The 24721-nt window shown below is 38.7% G+C and overlaps 1 protein-coding gene across 1 annotated transcript in view; it reads left to right on the plus strand.

Moving 5' to 3' along the window:
• LOC122795880 (UDP-glucuronosyltransferase 2A1-like) overlaps positions 1–24721 on the plus strand; it is a 299683-nt gene that overhangs the window by 117633 nt on the left and 157329 nt on the right. Inside the window, exons 4-5 of the mRNA XM_044064299.1 lie at positions 17361–17492; positions 19578–19665. Coding sequence (XP_043920234.1) covers positions 17361–17492; positions 19578–19665 — 220 coding nt within the window. The remainder of the gene's footprint in view (positions 1–17360; positions 17493–19577; positions 19666–24721) is intronic.

Below are 24721 nucleotides of genomic sequence, written 5' to 3' on the forward strand. Positions count from 1 at the left end.
TTAGATTCCATGTTTTATGACTCAACCTTTTGATATGGAACATTTGCTCTGGGGCTGCATATTGAGTTTGGATTTGGTTAATCACTTCTTTCTGCTAGCATGGAAATCATAGCACCTTTTACCTTAAGTAGTTAAAGTCTGAAGCAGGTATCAATATCAGTAACATGATACTTCCCAACTATCCTTTCCATCTACGAAAGCTGGAGCCCTTTGATATAAAAGAAGTGCAGTAGAATCAAAATCCTAATTCAAGATAAGTTCATCCTTTTCACTGATGGTCTCCAAACAGTGTTTCATTTCTCAGTTTCAGTCACTTGTCTTCTCAAGGCTTCCTTACTTGTCCATTCCACTCACAGTGCAGTTTGATCCTGCAGGCCCTCATTTAAACATGTCATTAATTTTGAGGCATGCATGTCCTAGACTTTAAGTATTGGTTAGCTCTGGCAGATATTGACACACTTAAGTTTAATTTTTTTATCATATAACTGGTTGAACTGGTATTCAATGAAAGCATTTTCTACTACTATGGTGAGAGCTATTTATATTTAAGGGGGTCCCCTTTGCTCCCACATATGCAGATGTATTTATGGGATGTTTTGAACATATATGCAACAATTCCATAAAAATATCTTTCTTGATCATATCAATATGTAGCATCAATACGTTAATGATTTCTGGATAAAATGGGTGTCTAGGGAAGGTCTAAAAATGCTTTTTGGATTATGTTCATCGTACTGAATTTGAAATACAGTTTACTTTACATGTGGAACCATTTGGTACAGATTTTTTGGACTTAATGTTAGACATCATATTGATGGCACTGTTTGGACCATTGTCTACTGTAAACCATTTTCCAAAATCTCTTTACATCTGGCATCAAATTACTGTCCTACACATATGAAAAATAACATTCAAATTCTCAGTTTATCTACATATGTAACATTTGTTCTTTAGAGCAGGAATATGAGGTGTTATCAAGTGATCTTCTCCATCATTAATACAAGCAACTTTACAATACATTTTCAACACAAGCATCTGTACAAATCAGTTTGATATACAAATGACATATAATTCTTTACAAAGTTCCAGCTAGCTGTGCCAGAATATGTTATACATCCACTTCCCTACTTCTCCTGGCATAGCTGGATACCTCACATCATCACAACATTGTCACAAGGAATATGCATACCTCTCAACTTTCCAGATTTTTGCAGAATAACAAGATTTTTGCCTCATATATTTGGCCTATTCCTCATAAAATGTGTTTTTTTTCTGGCAAATCACTGAGGATTAAAATAATTAAATAATGTCATACCGTTGAGTTTCAGGCTTCATTTCTTTCAGAAAATGCATGTCAAGTTAAATGTGTTATTCTAGCAACTTTCAAAGTCTATAAGAGCAGTATTTATAATCTGCCCCTGTTTTGCAGCCTTTGTCCCCCATTGTTTTGGGCATTGTCCAGATTTATTGTGCTAAGAGTTTGAGAGATTGGAGGTCTGGTATGTAATGCCCTAGTTGGGGCGGGGGGGGGGGGGCTGGCAGGTTAGTCAGTTAACTTGATCAGGCTTGACTCTGTAACTTGGTTGCAGGACACAAGCCTGAATCCTCTGCACCAACTACCAGACTGCTGAAGGAATTGTGAGGTTCAGTAGAGACAAGAGCCTGAGTCCTCTACACCAACTACCAGGCTATTGAAGGAATTGTGAGCTTCAGTGGAGATATCAGCCTGAATCCTCTACACCAACTACCAGCCAGCTGACAGAATTTTGTGTTTGAGTTTCAGCACATTTTCAAGGAAATATGAGCTTCAGTGCATTTTCATTGATATTGCTGCTACATCACCCTATTGTATACCCATAACCATTTTTATAAAGACAGTAGATTATGGCACCAGACATGCTGCATAAAAAGATGTTATATGGATGTTAATAGCATGAAAATAAAATCATAGCAACTTGTTAAGAGATACTGAGAAATATTGTTGTTGCCTCCATAGCCTTTGTCATTATGATCAGATGCAAGAGTCATTAAATTTTTCTTTTCCCTCAGAAATGCTTTCAGTTACATACCAAGAGTTCAGTATAAAGCTAAATTACAGTGATTAATGCTATTGTTGGCATAGAAGTCATTGTTTAATCCTGAACAGTACTTGTATTTCTTGGTAGAGAATAGCAACACCTGGTATATGCTGAAAGAGTGTGATAGTCTTGCATTTCAATAAATTGCAGAGTTTCTGAGTGCTGTGACCTTAATACAGTTGAAAGAACTTTCTCAGTAATGTGAGTATTGGCACTGATCTCTTCCTGCATGCCATACTAGTCACATATCTGTACCTCAACAACACTGCAGCATTTACTGCCACAAGAGCTGCAGCAAAATAGAGTACCCTGCTCCCCAGTAACAGGTGGTTTCCATTCAGAATGCTGATGTCCAGCGATGGCTCCATTCTCTGTGAGTGTCTATCACAATGCCACTGTCAGGTGGGTAAAACACTAACTTCAGTCAGTTACATTGTTGGTACTTCAACACAGTCAAAAGCTACAAGGAAAGGCAAGTGCGGTCAGCATAAGAGCAGAGGGATAATATCCATTTGCTGCCATTGTGACACTTGCTACAGCTTTGAATCCATTTTCCTGTACACTGCACCATTTCTCCATACTACATTTTATTTAATTGCACTCCCTACTCAGCCATCAGAATATGTTATCCATAACTTCAACAGAATGCATCAGACTGTACAAAGCAGTACAGAGCTTCATGACTAAATTATATGCTTCTCAGACAATACCTCAGAGCTTCTCATGGACACCAGTGTTCTTTGTTATAAAACAAAAAGTAAATATACACTTGGCAATACTTCATACTGGCATAAACTACATACCATACATTTAAACTTAAGCTGTACATGATGCAATGGAGAGTGTCACTTCTTGATATTAATGCTACCACTCATACAAAAAAAAACTGCACCTGGGAAGGTGGAACGTCATGCCATGCCATGATTTCTGCCCAAATTTCTAATTTGACAGCATGCACTGCAAAGATACAGTCAGACTTACTCTCAGCAAAAAGTAATTGTCATATGGACTTTCACAAAACAGAAAAATGCAAAGAAAACTTTAAAAAGGGTCCTGGCTAGATATAGGTTCATAATTTCATAGGTTCATAGGTTGGTACTAGGCTATAGGCCCTAGGGCCTATACAAGCCTAGCCATAACAATTCCCTGGCTATTTCTTCCCATAGTATTTACTTCCCTGGATCCCTGTCTAGCAGGGCGACTGATGTGATTCCCGGGATGAATTTCCTATCTCCCATCCAATCATCAAGGTTCCTTTTGAAGAGGGCCAAATAGGTGCTCTGCTTGACATGTATGGGCAGTCGATTCAGGAGTCTGGGGAGTATCTAGGTCAGGAACCTATCTCTCCAGCATGTTTTGTTCATTGTGATGACAAGGTTTAGATCCCTGGAGCGTGTGTCTCTGAGGGATTGGGATTTCTTTAAGTGTAGCATGTCCATCAGCTTTGGGTTTGACATGGCCAGATTGCCTCTGAGTAGACGATATGCGACAGAGTATAGGTGTTTTTTTAGATGGTCAGCATAGGGCATCTGCTTTAGGCCTTGTGATTCTTTTAGTGAGGTATTTCTGCGGCCTTTCCAGTTGTTGCAGATGTCTTGAGAGGTACATACCAAATGGGCATTGTATTCTATAATGGGTCTAATGAGGGATGAGTACAGTGGGACAATGACCTCGTTTTTTTCTGGATGAAAAGCCCTTAGTGATGAGGTGTGCCACATAGAAGGATTTCTTGACTGTTGTGGCAATGTGGTTATCGAAGGTGAGACCACTGTCCACCTGTGCCCCTAAGTCTCTTATCACACTTTTGGTGTTTAGTGTACTGCTACCTATATATTGGTAATTCACGGGTACATGTTTTTTCCCAAAAGGGATAACTATACATTTCTTGGCACTGAGCTTGAACCCATGGCTCTAGCACCAAGCATCTGTTTCTGTAAGGCTCTTTTGTAGAATATCCACATCATTTGGGGATTCAGTAATGGCTCCCACTTTGCAGCCATCTGTGAACTTTGTTAGCCAGAGTCCCTTAGTGTTGGCATGTACTTCAGATAAGTAGATGCCAAACAAGAGCGGTCCCAGGACTGAACCCTGAGGTACTCCATTTGTCAATTGTCCTGAGCTGGATTTGGAGTCGACTACTTTTACAGTGTGGGTTCTGTCAGTAAGACAGTTGGCAACCCATTGAGTGACGTAGGGATTAATGTCCAGCTTAGTAAGTTTATCTATGATTCCAGAGTGGGGGATGGTGTTGAAGGCCTTGACGAGGTCCAGATAGGCTGTGTGGACCACCTTACCTTTGTCCACGGCTCTGGAGACCGATTTGAAGAAGTCAGTCAGGTTCAGGAGACAAGATTGGCCCTTCATGAACCCAAACTGCGTGGGGTCCAGTGTTTGAAGCATATTGCAGCAAAAGAAGTGGTCTTTCTTCCAAATGCATTGGAATGCTGCCTGAAGATAATGAAAGTATCAGCAGTCCAATGCAGTACAGGTGTAACTTGGGAGTTTGGAACTAAATTAAGTGTAGGCATTTTCTTGGTTATGCCTGTCACTGCCTGCTGATAATCTAATTTTAACTAACAAATACCAGGGAGGTTATTTCCATTTCTCACTATATGATATGTTACAATTACTTGTAAAAAACATAATAAAAATGTTAGTATGCTAGTGTATTGCCTCATGAAACACATGCATGCAGGGTTTTTTTTTTTACCAGTGCCCATCTTTTTCCATAACATATACTAAATTTGAGATAGCTACAGGTCCAATGAAAAAGAACATTTTCTGATATGGTATTATTTCAAAATAGAGGCTGCTTCAGGGAAAACAGTCTAGGTAGCAGGCTGTTTTTGGATGAAATATAACTTTCACAGTTAGGCCGATTGAAGCTGACTTGAGTTATACCTCAATGGATCATGTGAGCATTTATTTCACTCTGTTTGAATAAGGCACATTTTAAAACCAGGTAGTTTTTTGGGGGATGTTCCCATCATAAGTTTGAGGATTGAAAGGGCGATATGTGAAACTGCAGAAATTTAGGTGTGATTAGTGAAGATATATGGTAGTCCAAAATTGCTATATCTTGGACAATTCCCTTTTCTCCAAGGAACAACAATCTTGGAATTAGTATATATAAGTAATAGAGGTGTGACATGCAGCATACCTACATTGGGAATGCAGTGTGGATTGTTCCCATGAAAAAAATGCTTTTCATAAATAACAGTGACTTTTGAAATTCATTGTTGTTTGTAGTGAATCTCACTTATTTTTTCAGTTTTAGGTTCATAAGTTCATACTAGGCTATCTGCCCAAGGGCATTTATAAGCCTAGCCATAGTTATGTGGCTTTCGCCACCCCTTTAGTTTGAATAAAACTATGCCTATTATTTTGCTGTGCCTCTGTCAAGCAGTGACACTGAAGTAATCCCTGGGGTATATCTGCGATCTCCCATCCATTGGTCAAGATTCCTCTTGAACAAGGCCAGCGAGGTGCTCTGCCTCACATGTACCGGGATTTTGTTCCACAGCATAGGGAGTCTCTGGGTGATGAATCTGTCCCTCCAGCATGTTCTATTAATAACTGTGTCAAGGTTTAAGTCTCCCGCCCTTGTGGTTCTGAGGGATCTAGATTTTTTGAGGTGAAGCATATTCATCAAATCTGGGTTTGACATGGCCTTATATGTCAGGCACAGGTCACCTCTGAGCAAGCGGTATGAGACTGAATAGAGCTGGAGTTCTTTCAGTCGGGCAGCATAAGACATATTTTTGAGACCCTTTATCCTTTTGGTGAGGAACTTTTGGGGCCTTTCAAGCTGCAGCAGGTGTCGGGTCAGATACATTCCGAACAGGGCATTGTACTCAATCATAGGTCTAATGAGTGATGAGTACAGGGGGGCGATGACCTCCCTTGATCTAGATGTGAATCCCTTCATGATCAGGTGGGCAATATAGAAGGTTTTCCTGACTACTTTAGCAACATGAGTGTCAAACGATAGGCTACTGTCAACCTTGGTCCCCAGATCCCTGATGACTTCTTCTGTGCTCAGTGGATTGCCACCTATATGGTAGCTAGGGGTACCCTTGTTTTTCCCGAAGGGTATGACTATGCATTTCTTGGCGTTTAACTTTAGGCCATGGCTCTGGCACCAGTTTTCCATTTCTGTGAGGCCCTTCTGAAGGATATCTGTGTCAGATGTGTTTTCGACTATGGCGCCCAGTTTGCAGTCATCTGCAAACTTTGTCAGCCATAACCCTCCTGTGTTTGCTTGTACTTCAGAAAAGTAGATGCCGAACAAGAGTGGACCCAGGACTGAGCCCTGTGGGACACCACTTGTGACAGGCTTTGAGTCTGACATGGCTCCAGCAACTCTGACCCTGTGGGTTCTGTCACTTAGCCAGTTTGCAACCCATCTTGTGATGTATGGGTTCACATTCAAGCTGATGAGTTTTTCGATGATACCTGAGTGGGGTATTGTGTTGAAGGCCTTTGCTAGGTCGAGGTAGGCTGTATGGACTGCCTTTCCCTCATCAATGGCCTTGGTGACTGTCTCGAAAAAGTCAACCAAGTTTAAGAGGCATGATCTGCCTTTGACAAAGCCAAACTGGGTTGGATCCAAAGTCTGCAAGTTCCCTATGTCTTTATTTATGAGTTACATTATGATCCTCTCCATGGCTTTGCAGATAAGGCTTGTCAAGCTGATGGGGCGGTAATTTCCAGGGTCGGTGGAGGCACCGCCCTTGTGAAGTGGGACCACAGTCGCCGTGCGCCACTCCTTGGGTACGTATCCTGAGGTGAGGCTAAGATTAAACAGCTGTCCTAACTGTGGGTTTAATTCCTCATTGAGTTCGTGGAGCACACAGCCGGGGACACCATCCGGTCCCATGGATGCTGTGTTTTTTGCCTTTGTGAGGGCAGTTCTCACCTGGGCGTTGGAGATGTTTGGGGGGCTACAATCCTCTGGTATAAATATCTCTCCTTTTGGGGGAGAAGTTTGCACTGAACCTGTCAGCCAATATGTTGGCAATGTGTGTAGGTTCAGTAATCTTCACATCATTTTGAACTAATTCTGAGCATATCTGGGAGTTTCCTCCTAGGTTTCTAACATAGCTAAAGAAGGCCTTATGATTGTCTTTTGAGTCCTTGGCGATTTTTCCTCTCAAAATTTGCCTTGGATGATTTTATGAGAGCTCTTAGTTTTTTACTTATAATGATCAAAGGTGTCTTATCTTTCAAGGATTTTGCTCTATCTTGTAGTAGCTTCCTCCTTTTGTTGTAGAGCTTGTTTATGGCTGGGGTCCACCAGACCGGACGCTTGCCTTTAGTGCAGAGAGTCTTAGTTTTGTTTGGGATTGCCTGATCCATGTAGTCCTGTAGGTGCTGGTAGAAGGCATTTGTAAGTGATTCAGCGGTTTGAGTAATGTTTACCACTGGCTCAGGGGCCTTAAAGGAGACCACACTAGTTTTTAGAAGTGTGAAGTCGGCTTTTGAGAAGTTTTTCACTGTGGTCTTTTTTATTTCAGGTGGGGGCGGGATGAAGACCTCCAGCGAGATTAGTTTATGATCTGATCTCACCAGTGAGGGGTATACTTCCAGTGTTGAGCATTTTGATCCCATGTTCATGATGATGAGATCAAGTATGTTTTCTCCTCTTGTGGGGATGGTGACTAGTTGTTCCATGGCATTTGAGTTTATGAACTCCAGGAATCTTTCGGTTAGAGTGTTTGGGCTTGAGTAGTGTTCCCAGTCTATATTAGGGTAGTTGAAGTCACCTAGTATGATGGTGTTTGGAGATACATTTATCCCCTCCAATGTTTTCAGGAAGGCCATGTGAGATTCCTGAGTTTGAGAGGGTGGCCTGTAACATGCTACAAATTGCAGAGCAGTCTTGCCTATGGTTAATTGCACCTGGATGGTCTCCGATGCATCGTGCGTTGCCACCAACCTTGAGGTGTGGCTGTCCTTTATGAATATGGACACCCCTCCTCCTTTCTTGGTGTTGTCCGGATTTTGGGGCCGGAACGCATGATATGAGGTGAAACCTGATAGTGCTGGGGTGCTCTCAGGAGCCTTGAACCAGGTTTCTGTCACAGCACAGACATTGATGTTCTCCATACTGAGAAGAGCCTCGAGTGCGTGCATCTTGAGATTGAGACTTCTGGCATTGAGCAGCATTACCCTTAGTTTTTTTTTCCTTTTTTGTGTTCTAAGGTGGTAGGTTTAGAATTTGAGCATTGCCTAAAAAAGGCACTATGGGGGTGGCAAGAGCCTTTGCCAATATCCGGAAGCCCAGGGGTGACAGGTGCAAGCCGTCCCTTGCGAAGCAGCGTGGCTTGTCCAGCATGTCATCCCAGGCAGACAGACATTGGATCCCCTTTGAATGACACCAGAATTTAAGCCAATTATTAAAGATGATCATCCTATCACTGTATTGTGGCATCATTCTAGGTGAAGGTAGGATACTGCTCAAGGTCAGGGTCATACCTGCCTGGGCTACATAATCAGAGAGCTCCTCAATGTCTCTTTTCATGTAGTCCAAGGAGGTACGTCTCAGGTCGTTGACACCAGCGTGGACAATGACTGAGTCGTACTTGTACCTGCTGTTGAGAGACCTGAGTGCTTGCGTTATGTTGAATGCTGAACTTTCAACTGGGTGCTCTTTTTTTCAATGAACAACTTTACATTCTTTCACAGCTTTTTGCTTCATACCTGCATGGAATGAGAATCTTTACAAAGCCCCATTATCTTACCTACAGTAAACTGACATTATGTTCACTTTCCTTGAACTTATAGCATGTTAGAGGATGCCAATAAAGCATTTTTGCTCAATAGCAAGTTTTTCTTTATTCCAAATTTAAATTTGGCACTTGATACTGATTATATTGTTAATTCCTACATATTTCTGCCAGTTTTGCATTTCTTTTATTGTTCTTGTGAGTACTACAGTAGCCGAATTTCATTTTTTTGTATCCTTTCACCATATACCGTATTCCCATTGCTTTTCTTGTCCAATCCGTTATCCCTCTCTGTCCTATATAAAGAGTAAGTTATTAAGCTTTTTTCTTGCTCTTTCATCAGCACTGGTCAGCATGGAATTTTACTCAACTTTTGCCCTTTCTGTAGCCAGTCTGATAGCACTAGGTAATTTCTATCAATGTAGCAACTGCCTCATGCTTACCAAAAACATTTTATCACTACCTCGCAGTGATTCAGTACGTGAGAGGGTTAAGTATTTACTGAACTTAGAGGCCACCTTCTTACCCTAGAATGCATTCACTAAGCTCAACACACACACAAGCATGCAGCACAGAGCACATATATTAAACCAGCTTGCCTAAGCCTGCCAGGGTAAGAACTAAAAAACTCAGCCATTGATCCACACAGCAATACACTATCATTCGCCCTGTATAGCCACAGCCACTAGACCTAGGTGTAACAGTTACAAGGTTGCAAACACCACACCATTAGGGCCCAATGAGATGGCATCTGCTGACAGTAATGTTTTAGTAAATGGTGACTCTATTGTCAGGCATACAGACACCACCATCACTAGGCTGGATAAGAATAGGGTGACAGCTGTGTTTTCAGAACCAGGATCTGGGATATAACAAGGGCTCTTACAAACTTCCATTCTAACAAATGTGTTTATAACCTGATAATGGCCCATGTGGGGATGAATGACCATAGGGCACTCGATCCAATGGGACATGCAGAAGGATATGACTGAGCATGCTGGGTATGTGTCTAAGCCAGGAAGGACTCTGGTCTTGAGTGATATTTTACCATTACCCAGAATGTTGTCGAGATTCAAAGACAAGATAACTGAATTTAATAATTGACTATGTAGTTGGTATAATTCTGGGAGGGTACAGTATATGTTACTTTGAGAAGCAGTGACTTGCAGGTCATCATGCTTTGCCACAGATGGCCTGCACTTCTCTTACCAAGGCTTTTGCATTCTGGCTAAAGGGTTTGTACCTTTTGTAGGCAAAGTCTGTCTGTTGGACATTCCAACCTAGAAAATTCTAATTTGGAGCACATTAAATTGCTCTGCTCAACACTAGGAGTCTTAACAATCCCCAACCTTATGGCTATTCTGCAATTTGAAAAAATTCATGTATTGTTTTTACAGAGACATGGTTCCATAGCAATGAAAGCACTCACTCTCTTCCTGGGTATAGTGTCTATCATGTCTTCAGATCAACTGGCAATTGTGGGAACTTTCAGTATTTTTCAAGGAAATCCTCACCTCATGACAGGTTCCTCTGGACACCAAATATGAATTTCCTAACATCCAAATCTCCCTAAACAAGATTAATTGCCATTTTATAGCTGGCTATAGAACACCTTATATGCCCCCTTCGTAGAATAATAATATAGAGGATTATGATCACATTGCTGATCATAACCCATTTATTATGTGTTCAAGACATAGTTTCCAAGAAATTCAACTCAAGAGCAAAGCTCGAGAGGTGAATCTTGTCATCCATGTCAAAAACACATAATAAGTGGGTCTATATTACTTACTCGAACTGTCAGAATGTTGAGTAGCCTTCCATCGACACCTAAGTGTCAAACGTCCTCTTCATTGAACGGCAATATCATCGATTTCTTTCCAAAGGTAGCCCAAATACGCACGACACAATTTGCCCCCACCCACCCCCCCCCCCATAACTAAATATACTAACTCCGAGATTGCACTACAGTGGGGAAAAGGGCAGATTTCAAACAATGGCCAAACAATTTCTTTCCCTTGGAAAGAAATTGATGATGTAGCCATTCACTGAAGAGGACGTTCAACACTTATGTGTCGATGGAAGGGTACTCGACAAGTAAGTAATATAGACCCTAATAAGTGGTTATGATTGCTGAGGCGATCATATTTCTTTGTAATGCATGGAGCTTTATCTACTCCATGTATTACTAGTTAAAGAAGAAAAAATCGCTAATTGTGAGTGCTGTCAAGAGATAGTGTAACACGGTCCATTACATTTATACTTACCTCCTTATCTCTCAACTGCCTAGATTTTTACTGGACATTCAGATTATTTCTTCATACTTTTGGTCTATTCCTTATAATATATGTGTTTTTGGGATGAACCACTGATACTTGAAGTCACTAAATAATGGCATACATTTGAGTTTCAATGTGTTCACAGATTATGCAGGCGAACAAACATCCTGCTGTTCTAGTAAGTATCTTAAGATTTTTTTTTTTTTTTTACAGGCAGTTAGGGACATAGTAAGGATATTGTCAGCAGGCAGAAACAAATGCGTTGTTCCTACTATCGTTTGCTAGTTAGTACAGGTAGATTTTACTGCCTAGCATGGGACCTAATCTTAAAAACTTTCACAGGGGGTGCTTAACATTTGTTTAGGTCAGGTTGTGTGCCATTCTGCCGCTTAATTGGTTTGTCTTTCTGAATATTGGAGTGTAATCAGAGAGCTGCATGTACTACAGCCATGTTATCACCTTAGTTGAAATCCCCATTAAACCCAATAATTTTCTACTGGGGGAGTTCCTCTATCCATTAATAAACTGGCGACATATACTGTCTCTGTTTTTTATGCTGCTTCCCTGACATTACAAATGCTAAGTCCCTTGTAGAAATAGTTAACCTTCCTATATGGGATCCGAGTATCCTTCATCTTGTCTTCATTAACATGGCTATTTCTTGTAGACCTCCATATGTATCACTATTTTCTTAAATTAGATCACAAATCAATGTCCTTTTCCTTTAAAATGGGTTTTACTTCCCCTGCAAATATCTATGTGTTTATGGCCATCTCAGAAGCTACGTGATGACCTAGGTAAATTCCACTGTAATCTCTGATAGACCCCATTGCTAAAGACGGTGCCTATTTATCTGACTTCTACCCCTGCTTAAATAATTGTGCTGATAAGCCAATTCCCTCTCTGCACCAGATATAATGATAAGGCAATCCCTATCCATACCAAATATAATGACAAATTTAAAAACAAATCCCTAAGGTGGAATACCTACATAGATAAATTATATAAACAGAAAAAGAAATTACTTAATGCTTAGAAGAAATATTATTCTACCTGCTTTAAGAGCACAGTTAAGCAAACTAGTAAAGAGCTTAAGGAAACCATTATGAAGGTCAAAGCTGAATATGAATTTAAAATAGATAAAAAATAACTACAAATCTTTATTTAACTATGTCAGGATGTTAAGAACTAAAACCCTACAATGTTCAGTTAGTCCATAGTAATACTGCACACACTGACTCTAAACAAGCAGTTTACATCCTAGTTGCTAAATATAGTGCACATTTTACTCTATCCACAGTTATAGATATTGCACAGATTTCACAGTCCCAACCACCCTCTATAATTACTATGAAAAAAGTCCTATTAGTCCTCTCAAAAAATAAGAATATCTTAGCCATGTACCTGAATAATATACCAGGTTGCCTGATTATACTGCTCAAATATGGTCTACCTTAACCCCTACATAACCCTTTTAATGTAAGCCTCTCCACTGATTACATTATTGAAGCATAGAGAATAGCCATTGTAATGCCATTACACAAAGATAACCCAACAACAGACTCTAGTAACTTTATGCTCATTAATCTCACTGTCCTCATATGAAAAACAATGAAATGTATTATCTCAGACTCATTAATCTGGATATTAAAAATCTCTTAACCCTCATCAGTTTAGCTTTGTCAAAGGAAGGTCCTGCCCCTTTAACCTTATTAATTTCTTTGAAAATGTCACAGAAGTGGTCGATAGTAGTTATGCAGCACATCCAGCATATGTGCGCCTAGTCAATGCCTTTGATATTATTCCCCATGAAGGTATTACTGACAAACTTGTAAATCTAAATCTAAAACTTTAGACACAGGTGCCACTTCTGAAAGCAAAAAATACTTACCAGAGGTGTATCACAGGGCTCAGTTTTGAGCCCTCTTCCATTTGGCATCTTTTTCTCAAATCCTCAGGCCAACAATCACAGCATACGATTATCTAGGTTTGCAGATAACTGTAAGTCGGGTGTTGTTATTCAGTCTTCCACTGACTCACAATTGCACCAACATGGGTTAGACCAAGTTAACAATTAGTGCAATAGCAATGGTCTCAAATTAATTGTAAAACTGTAGCATAGTTCATTTTGGTAAAAACATTTTCCCATGCCACATAGGTGATACACCCCTCCTGTCAAACAATGTTGCAAATAATAGGCACTCTTATCGACTCTTTCTTATAATTTGAACATCATGTGTCCTCAATAGTTCAGAAAGTCTTCTATTTGGCTCATCTAATTTCCAAAGGCATTTCCAAAAGCATGTCCTCTAAACCAAAGAAGTCATATTTCCCTTTTACCTGTATCTAATCAGACCCATTTTTGAATATAATGCTCCTTTTGGCATATATTTGTCTAAACATATCACTCAACCTAAGAGATCACAGAAATTCCTAATTAAAAAAAAAATCAGTGCTTTCAAAAATCTTTGCTGTCAAGACAGAGTGGCAGTCCTTTCTCTGTACTCAACTTCCTATACACTCCACTATGGGGATGTGTGTCTAGCCTTCTGAGCCATGAAATTTCCAACCATTCTGAGCTCCTGTTCCTTTGCAGGGTAAAGGGTTGCACAAATACCCAGCTAAAGGAACTAGAACGTCATCAACAGATAAATAAGATGTAGTGTAATAGCTTCATATCCCAACATATCCCCCACTTCTACAACAAACTTCTACTACGTGTCAAGGAGAATAGCACCTTTCCCGCTTTCAAGGTAAACCTAGGTAATTAAATGGGCAGCCTCAATTTTCCCTCCAATCTATGTTGTACTGCCATCCTTAAGAACTTCTGAATAAGTTACTGGCTGCAACCTGATTGTCTAGTACATACCTATGAGACTATGAACCTAAATGTTAGCCTATTCTCCACCATATACCTAAATCTTTACAACAAATACTACCCTAAGTGAGTTATCTTCTATGTTTAGATTCAAAACACTATGAAATATTTATTTGTATAATAATAGTTATTAATTTATTACTAAACAATGCATTTTTGCTTGCTGCAAGACAGCATCCAACACATTTTGAAGCATAGTAAAATGATTGCAATTACTAATCAAAGATCTGATTTTAATGCTCCTGGCTAGTTGTCTCTCTCATGTTACTTCCCAAGTTCCTTTCTCCCATACCACTTTTCTGCACATTTAAGCAACTAGTGCTTACAGACCCCTTCTTTTCTTCCTCTTTTTCAGACAGACACAACTCATTCTCTGCTAGAACTTGTACACTTCTGTATTGTTATCTATATGTGTCTTAATGATTATTGTTCTCTTACGTAACTATGTTTACAACATCTTTTTTAATTACTATTTGTGTTTTATGACTACTTGTTCTTTCTTATGTAACTTTGTAAAATTTGTTTGCAAATATTGATATTAACTAATTGTACTGTTCTGGAGCTTTTTTCCACTGAAAACGGGCTACTTACACAGTCGGACACTTCCTGGTTAACAAATGTAAATAAATAAATAAATAATGTCATCTGTAAACCTGGATGGCCAACATCCATAAATCTAAAGTGAGTGTGTATAAATTAAGGAAGTATGGTCATACCCCCCAAACATACACACACACACACACACACACACACACACACACACACACACACACACACACACACAAACATACTGGCTGTTTTGCACCCTGTGTATTTCCAGTTCACAGAATTTCTCAGAGACCTGTTTCTTCATGAAAGCCAATTTGCTATCTATCTGCAAATATGATGTATAACCATTTTTTGCCATTTTTTATCATATTGTATGGCAAATGCAATCATATGATTTTGTGATGTCAAGATAAATGGATTCTCAGTCCAGATACATAGCCCTAGCCTGTTGTTTCCTCATAAATGATAAGGCAGGATGTGAAAATTACCTCCTGATTTCAACTCCCTGTTTCCTAATATTGGTGATCCTTTTAGTAAGTCCAAGGCAACCTTTTATATAACTTTAGAGTATTTAGTAGACTAGTCTGTGGTTTACATTTTCATCTCACCCACCTTTACCTTTACAGATTTGGTTAACAATAGGTTATCTGAGAGAACTGGATGCTATAGTTTGCTATCTTTAGTAAAGGAAAGATTAAAGGCATAATCAGCTGCCTGTATAGATGAAGTATTCCACTGCTACTGGTCATGTCATGATCAGATTTTTTTATTTTCAGGAAGCAAGTAAAACATGGTGCTAGTTATTTCTCCAGGGAATGACTCTTTAGTAATTGTCTCTGTTTTGAATGTCAAAAAAACATAAAAATGAATATGTTAAGTAATACATTATCCAACTGCACTATTATGTCGTGCAGCGTTTTCTCTTTCACCCTTTGTTGGTCTGACCCAGGCAACAAGTGCAATGTTAAAATTAATATATATATGGCCAAGTTTTAGTAGCTAATTGACCAGCATGTTTTTAGAGGAAACCAAAATATATAGACAAACACATAAAGGAGAGAGAGAGAGAGAGTATGCAATCTTCACAATGATAGTAACTGGAGGTTAGGAATGAACCCAGATCCCACCCTAAAACTGCAAAGCGGAAAGTTTAACCAGTAAGCAACACTAGCCAAAACACAACTGTATGATACATAGCTGACTAACAATGCCAGTGTTTATCCTAATGCTGTATAACCTGGGAAACAATATATACAGGAGGGATGTAGGGGGCAAAGTCCACCTTATAAGAAGTATAGAGCATCCCCTGCTATGCATGAGAGATTCAGGTTAGCATGTGATGACATTGTCTGCCAGCTATGATCTGGACCATCTAAAGTTAATCAACATAAAAATGTACAGTGTGACCTTTGGGTGGTAAAACAATGCTACTGTATGATAAAGTGAGTTAGCATGATGCTAGGATACATAAAGACATATTCCCCAGCAGCAGAAAGTTAGGAGCTGTGACACACTACGAGTCTGCATTCAGACTTCACAGCAACATCATGTTACCAGGGCATAGGCATAAAACAGCACACAGTTTGCTCTAGTATCCCTCAGTACAAACACAGACAATGCAACATAGACTGAAATCAGGAAAAGGAGTACATATATGCAAAATTATCATGTGCACAAGTTTGCAAGAAGACGAAAATATTTTCTAAAGTAAATGATATATAGTAAAATGGTTAAATCTTGGGAGAATTACAGGAAACATATTTTTCCCAAAAGGCTAGATGAACGCATGATGTAGCCTCATAGTAGCAGTTTAGTAAACAAATGGTAAAATAATTGAAGCCTGTATAGTTCAAGCATGATGGAACTTTGCTGGACAGGAAGAAAATGCAAAGGTGCAGATCAACCAAAGGGCACATTGAACTATATAGTGCATCGCTGCAATTTTCTGTTAATACAGTCCCCAGCATCTAGTATATTTCCACTCTTTGCAGATTAAATTTATAGTAAAAAGCACATTTTTAATAATACAAGTTTATGCTCAGGTACAGTAGTTTAGAAGACTATAACTTATACATATATTGGTGTTCTATGCACAACGTTTACAGTTTCAAAGATGACCAATCACAGCAAACTCAATTAGCTGAGAGTTGAAATCTCTATTTTAGTGCATATTTAGTGGTTGCACAACCTCAGAAATGAGACGTGCCCTTTTCTGAGGCATTGTGTAAATATGGAGTTTGATTATATTAGTGGCAAAAGACCTTAACCTTCAGTGTCTGTGATGTGTTGGATTGATACTCTGAAAAGAACACTTTTTTGTTCACTTTGTGTTTGTTGATTATTTCATTTCACATTTGTAATCGGTTGGTTCAGAAAGTCTCTACAGTAAACTCTCAGTTAACTGGCACCCACGGGGATTGGTAGATGCTGGATAACTGTAGTTTCTAGTTGCTTGAGAGTTACTATTGAAAACAGGCCTGACTAATACTGTACCCTATATTATTTGCTTGGTTTGACTTGTTCTCAGGTTGTGGAGAGAGGGAATTTATTCCTATCTTCCTTTTTAAAATTCTAAAACTTTAAAAATGTAAGGTATGTTTCTGTGGGGGGCGGGGGCAGAAAGTGCAATGCATGAAAATTGTACTGCATTTCTTCAATCTTTTTGCCGGTTGTGAGAGTTTACTGTACTTTGTGAATGGGGTCTTATATAAGGATTTTTCTTTTAGTGCACCTCTAAGTAGTGAATGAATAAACAAGGCAGAACAAATGATCTTTGCATGTCACCAGTTTCCGGGATTTAAATTTTATGTTATTTTAAGGTGTTATAACAACCTATGTTAACCTGCAGGATCTGGAAGAATTTGTGCAGAGTTCTGGAGATGATGGAATTGTCGTGTTTTCACTTGGCTCAATGATCAAAAACCTGACTAAAGAAAAAGCAAATATAATTGCATCAGCATTGGCTCAAATTCCTCAAAAGGTTGGTGTTCTATAAGTTTGAATATTTTCAGTATTTTTCAAAAGAAAAATGAAGAATAAATACCAGAGTATATTACTTGTACTACTTTGATGTTCACCAAAATAGTGTGACCAGTACATTTATTTTGAGTGTTACAAACCCAAATGTTAAACTATCTAGTCAACCCCATGGAATAGGATTTAGCCCAGGCTATGTCAAAGATAAATTTGGTTCAGTTAGTGGTTAGAGCACTTGTAGGGTTTAGCCCAGACTATGTCAAAGATAAATTTGGTTCAGTTAGTGGTTAGAGCACTTGTAGGATTTAGCCCAGACTATGTCAAAGATGAATTTGGTTCATTTAGTGGTCAGAGCACTTGAAGAGCTCCCCAAGGAGAGATGGGACTGAGTGGGCAAATCCAACTAGCCTGTCCAAGGCAGAGAGTGTTGGCAGGGTCCTGCTATGGGAGCTATACCTTGCAGAAGGCCTGCTACTGGAGCTCTTGCAATATGGGACTCAAAGATTATGAACCTGCCAAGGAAGGTACAAGCAATATATATAAAAATTGTATGCGTAGAAATGAGAATGTTTATACTGCATCCCACAGAGAGGACACTACATTAAGCTTTCTAGCAACATGGCATGTCAGAAGCATATAGAAAATCTCCTATCCGACCCCCATTTCTCAACTTCCTTTTCTTCTGTCCTAAGATGCTGAGGTTCAGAAAGAAGAATGGACCTACACAGATAGAGGTATGATCATATTTTTGGGGGAGGGGGGAAGCAAACATTGGAGCTGGAACATCTTTCTATCCAACTGGCACAAAATATATTTTTCAAAAACATTTATTCAATGTAAAATGGAATCGCTTAGCTGAGTATGCAGGGTCACGGCTCTGAGAGTTGTACTTATTTTACTTAATTGCCTTGTCATGTTTTGGATCAGTGCACTGAAGTACAATTGCTCTGAGACAAACAACTTCAAAACCACTCTATTTAGTAAAAGGTAAGTTTTGATACCTAACAAAATGAAAGCGCTTAACCTGTTTATTAAAAAGTTTCTATGCATATTACTTTATTGTCTCCGTGGTGGTAGCATCACATACACACCTCTTTCTTGTTTACTAGTTTAATTTTATAGTGTGTTAGCCTGTTTTTCAGTTTGTTTGGTAGTATTCCACATTCTACATAATAACATTCCAAAATGTTGTATTGTATAAAACATGGGGTATTTTCAAAGTCATCGCATAGGAACTCGTACAAAGGCAGAAAAATGTATTAACATTTTGACAACATGAAACTTTGCTATTGCAAATAACGCATTTTCATCCTCATATTTATATAATTTGCAATGCCCATTTACTAGGTTTAAGATAACAGTGGGTCATACACAGAAGAATTACGAACACACTTTCATATGATTAAAGACAGCTATTGTAGGTATCAGGCCTACATTTTATTCATGGATTCTGACAATCTTTGAAAGAGATTACTGCATTTAAGGATGTTTTTAGTGTTCACCCCAAATCATACTAACAAGACCTAACTTCTGACTTTCAGAATGTAATTTTACTCAGGCTTTTCTTTAGCCTGACATCTAAACATAAAGATGAATGACTATCTATATTCATGCATCTTCTGCCCCATTATTTAAATAAACTACTCTGGAAATGTTAGTACCATTATAAGATTGATATTTATCCCTTGGTGTTGCAAGTTGCTTTTTTTATGTGTTTGTTAAGCTGTTAAATCTACCTGACCTTTTTCAGGGGCAACCCAGGAACACTGTATAGTTAAGTATCTTGCTCAGTCACACAGTTGGCAAATAGCTGTGGAAGGGATCAAACCTTGTACCTTTGGTTTCAGGAAGCTGCTAATTTGTATGTAGCGTATTTCCCTGTTTTGTATCAATTATACTACACAGTTTTGTCCTACAAAGCAATTTAATGAGATAATGACTCTTAGAAAATGTATGCTTATGAAATGAATCTTGTTGCTGTTGTTTCAATTATTTATACAACATTCATTTAATTTGCTACTGAAGTAGTGAAGCAGAAGTAATCATTTAAAAGTGCAGACAAATGCTGATTAATAAATGTCTCTTGAAGGTTCTTTGGCGCTATAGTGGCGAATCACCAGAGACACTAGGACCAAATACTAAACTTTTGAACTGGTTGCCACAGAATGATCTTCTCGGTAAGCTGCAGATGGCATTTATTTTATATCAAAATGTTGTGTCTATAACAGTATGACAATACAAATGATTTGGGCTGAATGTTTTTTCTTACAGGGATTTATAGGCCAAGTCACTGTGCATACTTTCATGAATATTAATTAGGTTCCATTGTAGAATTACATTTGAGATGTGGGATTACTGATGTAAAGGAGTAGGCAGTACTCTAATACTATGCACTCTGGGAAGTGTTCATAAGTTCATAGGTAGGTACTAGGCTGTCAGCCCTGGGGCCTATATAAGCCTAGCCAAAAAGGTTCCCTGGCTTTCGCCACCCAAGAAAATAATTTTCCTGTGCCCCTGTCAAGCAGTGCCGCAGAAGTGATCCCCGGGGTGAATTGTGTCTCAGGTCAGAGAAGGTTAGAAAAAGTAGGAGATACTGAGCAAACCATGGATCTTTGTGTTGTCCTAAGGAAGGCTACTGCTTTCGTTTGTGATTGTTAAGATGGTCTTAGACAGTATATATTGGTGACTGTTTGTGGTACAGAATCCTGTAAGAGGCTCATGAGTGCGCCCATTTATGTATGCTATGGCATCAATAAGAAATAAAGTTGGAAAATCTGAGGCATGCTAAATGAAACCTATGCTGTCTTCCCTAATATAGTTCTACCACACAGATTTGACACCTAGGATACACATTCTGCAGAATGGATAAACATGCTTCTTGTTGCCTTAATAAAACTGGTATTGCATGTGAGACTGTTAGGGATGGCCTTGTAGTGGTAGGCATAGGGCTGCAGGGTATCTATTTAATGCAGTGATTCAAAAAACACATGACAAAAAGAAAGTATTTAAAGAATATTTTTTTATCTAAATTATAACTGATTCTAGTAAAATGCTTTTTGAAAAGTGAAACTCTGTTATATCAACATTTTTTGCAGAAAACATTAACTGATTCTGATTAACAAGGTATATTGCCCCTTTCATGTTGAAACTGACAGATCTAATTTGCACAGGAAATTAGACATCTATTTCTTCTTGATTCAGTACTCTGGCTGGTAACAGCTATGCACTAATCACTCAGGGTGAAGGACTTTTCTAACTACATTGAATCCTATTGTCTTGAAAACTGGAATGGTTATAAAAAGTAATTACACTCCACGCATATTTTGCTCTGAAAGATTTAGGGATCTATTCAGTGTTCAACCCAAATCTGAGCAACAAGATCCAACTTCTGAATTTCAGAGTACAAATTTACTCATGCTTTTCTTTAGACTGACATCTAAACATAAGTGAATGACAATCTATAACTACTGAATCTTCATTAAGTTGCTTATTTCTGTGAGACCTGAATGATGTTTATTCCACAGGAAAATAAATACAGTCCCTATAATACGTTCTTTACATGTTTAGGCTCACAATTGTATAATTTTAATTATCTTAAACCTTTACATTTATAGCTGTCCACAGACAATTATATATCAGCTCTACTGTCTAACAGTAGTAAGGTATTGTATCAAAACAGACAGTGAGGAAGACTACAGCAATACATGAATGTTTGGAGAGCTATTCTACAAACTAGAGATTAATACTTTACACTATGTAATGGAATCTGTAGTCTATACGTATGATCAAAACTGCAAGATTTGGTCAGTGTGATATAAAACTGCCATTATACAATGACCCCCCATTAATATTCAAAAAACGTGCACGCTGATTGGTCAGCGTGCACGTTGTAAATCAGAGTTACAGTAATGGGAAAAGGTCCGGTCGCCCGGACTTTTTCCATTACTATAACTCTTTTTTTTTTTTTACAGCAACGGAGAACGCAATATCTCCGTTGCTTCACACTGTCTCGCTATGTTAAACGAGTTTAACATAGTGAGACAGCATTAAAAAAAGCAACGGAGATTCTCCGTTGCTTTTTTTAATGCTGTCTCGCTATGTTAAACTCTTTTAACATAGCAAGACAGTTTGTAAAAAGCAACGGAGATCTTGCTTTCTCCGCTGCTTTTTACAAACTGTTTCGCTATGTTAAATGGGTTTAACATAGCGAAACAGTTTGTAAAAAGCAACGGCTCCGTTGCTTTTTAAAGCTGTCTCGCCATGTTAAACCCATTTAACATAGCGAAACAGTTTGTAAAAAGCAACAGAGATCTTGCTTTCTCCGTTGCTTTTGCCCACAGCTCTGATGTACTGTGTAGGCATATGCATGAGCAGTACATCAGAACTGCCACAGAATACCAGACAGCTGCATAAGGGCAGCAAGGAGGCATTATACAATGCCATTATTTAAGAAAATTAATTATTTTTTTTCTTAAATAATGTCATTGTATAATAGCAATAACCCACGCCTGGGTGTGAGTAATGCTGGATTTACCCACGGTTGACTTTGTTTGCTCACTCGGGCTTCGCCCTCGTGACCAAACCACACCAACCGTGGGTAAATCCAGCATTACCCACACCCAGGCATGGGTTATTGCTATATTATATCACCTTCAACACATCACATTAATAATTTATTTTATTTAACCTTTGTTGTCCGTGTTAATCCAACTAGGCTAGTGGATTATTTTCAGGGGAGACCTAAGGTGGTATGTTATACTACTAAGGGACATTGGGCCAGGGCATTGGGAAACTTCCCTACTCTTTTAAATAGGTGCCATGGGATGTTTTACATCCACCTGAGCTACCACCAACTCAAGCAGATGGGACCTCAGTTTAATGTCTCATTGAAGGACAACAAATTCTGGAGTTCAGTAACCCCATTAAGCTGCACTAAAGTGTCAGCAATCCATCTTACTGGTATGTGATTAGAACCCACAACATTCTACATCAAAGGTGAGTACCTGTTGAGGAACTGCCACTGCTAATAACGGCAGTACAGAGTATAATTACATATGACAGCAGCAAGTAGCAGACAGGAAGCAGGTGAGAAGGACAGAATATGAAGTCTGTTGCTCTGTTTTACTAAGCAGTCACCTTCAATGGACATAATAAAAGTACCAGTAATCTCAGTAGTGCTGCACCAAATAGTAGAGAAGTATCACTAGTGTTACTAACATAAGTCTTAGTAATGCTACATCAAATAGTGTGAAAGCATGAGCAGTGCTACTGATGTAAGGCTCAGTAATGACACATTAAATAATGTAAAAATGCCGGAAATGCTACTGTCAGAAGTCTCAGTAATGTACTAATACAAATCTAAGTTTGTTGCATCAAATAGTAAGGAAGTATCACTAATTTTGCTGATGTTAAGTCTCGGTAATGGTACATCAAATAGTATGAAAGTATCGGTGATGTTACTGACAGAAGTCTCAGTAATGTTACTGCTGTAAGTCTCAGTAATTTTATATCAAATAGTAGGATACTATCCTTAATGTCACTGATATGTCTCAGTAATGGTACATCAAACAGTGAGAAAGTATCAGTAATGCTACTGAATGGAAATCTCAGTAATGTTACTGATATAAATCTCATTAATGTTACATCAAATAATACCATATGGCTATGTGATCTGGGGTGGGCATTTAATAACATTGGTTCTCAAAATCATTGCTCAGAAAATAATAAGTTAATACTCTATTTTTATTATTTTACTTTATTATTTTGTTGAATGAGTGAGCCCAATGGAAACAACTTCCATTTTTCAGGGGTGACCTAGGAATACTATCTGGTTAAATGACTTGCTTGGAGTCCCTTAATTTACAGGTTGAAGAACTGGGCTGGGACTACAGAAATAAGCTTTTTTGTAACCTATCAGGCTAAACCTTCTGTGCTAACTGGCAGACAACTTGGCTTCACAACTGCTGCTACCGTAACTAAAATAAATGAAGTGAGGTGTCACCATGTCTTGGAGTATAAGTATTTATCTGAACAACTGTGATAGCCTCAAAGTAATATAATTTGTTCAAATTGCCCTTTCCACCCCTTTTACGTAGTCTGTCCTATTTACAGTTGGAATGACTGGGGTCAGTGAAATGTACTATAAACTTTTACATCACTATACACTATTACCACGAAAGTCATAACTTAATCCTTCAGACTGAACACCTGGACAAATCTTTCTGCTGTAAATTCAGCAGTGTAGCAGAAAAATTTGCCAGCATACACCAGTAATGTAAATGTGTCAATGTAGCCAAGAGAGTCAGTTTAACAAGATTAAAGTCTCAGTTTGTCACTGCAATCAACAAGAAGTGAAGTTCACAACAAGAATAAGTCTAGATCAGCTAATTCATGGTTCACTGTAAGTCCTCAAAAAGCACTTCATGCAAACACTCAAAACATACTACTACAGCACTATGTAAAGGCTATGCAGTTTAATATCAACTATGTGCTAAATAAAAATTTTCCTCATCCCGAAGTATATTTCCCATTACGTATAAAGCTTGGCTTCACTGTTGCTTAATTTCTGTGACATTTCTGCATGCTTCCTCCTCTTCAGTGTATACAGTACTAGATTTGCTTGAAATCTCATGCTCTTGTATTAAAAGATTGTCTCAAATGGCTCCACCATGTTACTGCTCACTATGTGTCAGACTTGTGGCCCAGAAATTGTTCACTGACCAAGATATTTCTAGCCCTATCTTCCTTCCTTCCGTCTCAATAGATCCATAAAATAAATCTTTACTAAGCAACTAGAATAGAAAAAAATGCTTGCACAGAAAGAAGCCAAGACTGGTCAACAAAAGATTTGGGATACATGGCTAGGCTTAAAAAGGCCCTTGTGGTCATTAGCTGAGTAAACACCTACGAACATAGGACCCTAAGTATACATACATAAATACATACTATGATGTGCTGTGCATCATCATGAGTACTCATCCAACCCTAAGTGGAAAACTTCCAAAAAGTGTGAAATGCTAACTGGTAAGGAGAATAAATCCAGCCATAGAATTCATCAAGGAGGGTTCTTGATGTTAAAGCTAGATGCTTCATGAATACCTAGCAGTACCTGCAATCAAGGGCGCCCGCAGGCAGGTGCAAGGGGGTGCACTTGCACCCCCCTGGATTTTCTTAGCGCTATACACACTTAGCGCTATACACACTTTTTTTTCTTTTTTCGCTATACTGACTTTT

The sequence above is a fragment of the Protopterus annectens genome, chromosome 2.part2 (assembly GCF_019279795.1).
Source record: "Protopterus annectens isolate FY-2018-M chromosome 2.part2, PAN1.0, whole genome shotgun sequence".
Taxonomy (NCBI): Eukaryota; Metazoa; Chordata; order Ceratodontiformes; family Protopteridae; genus Protopterus; species Protopterus annectens.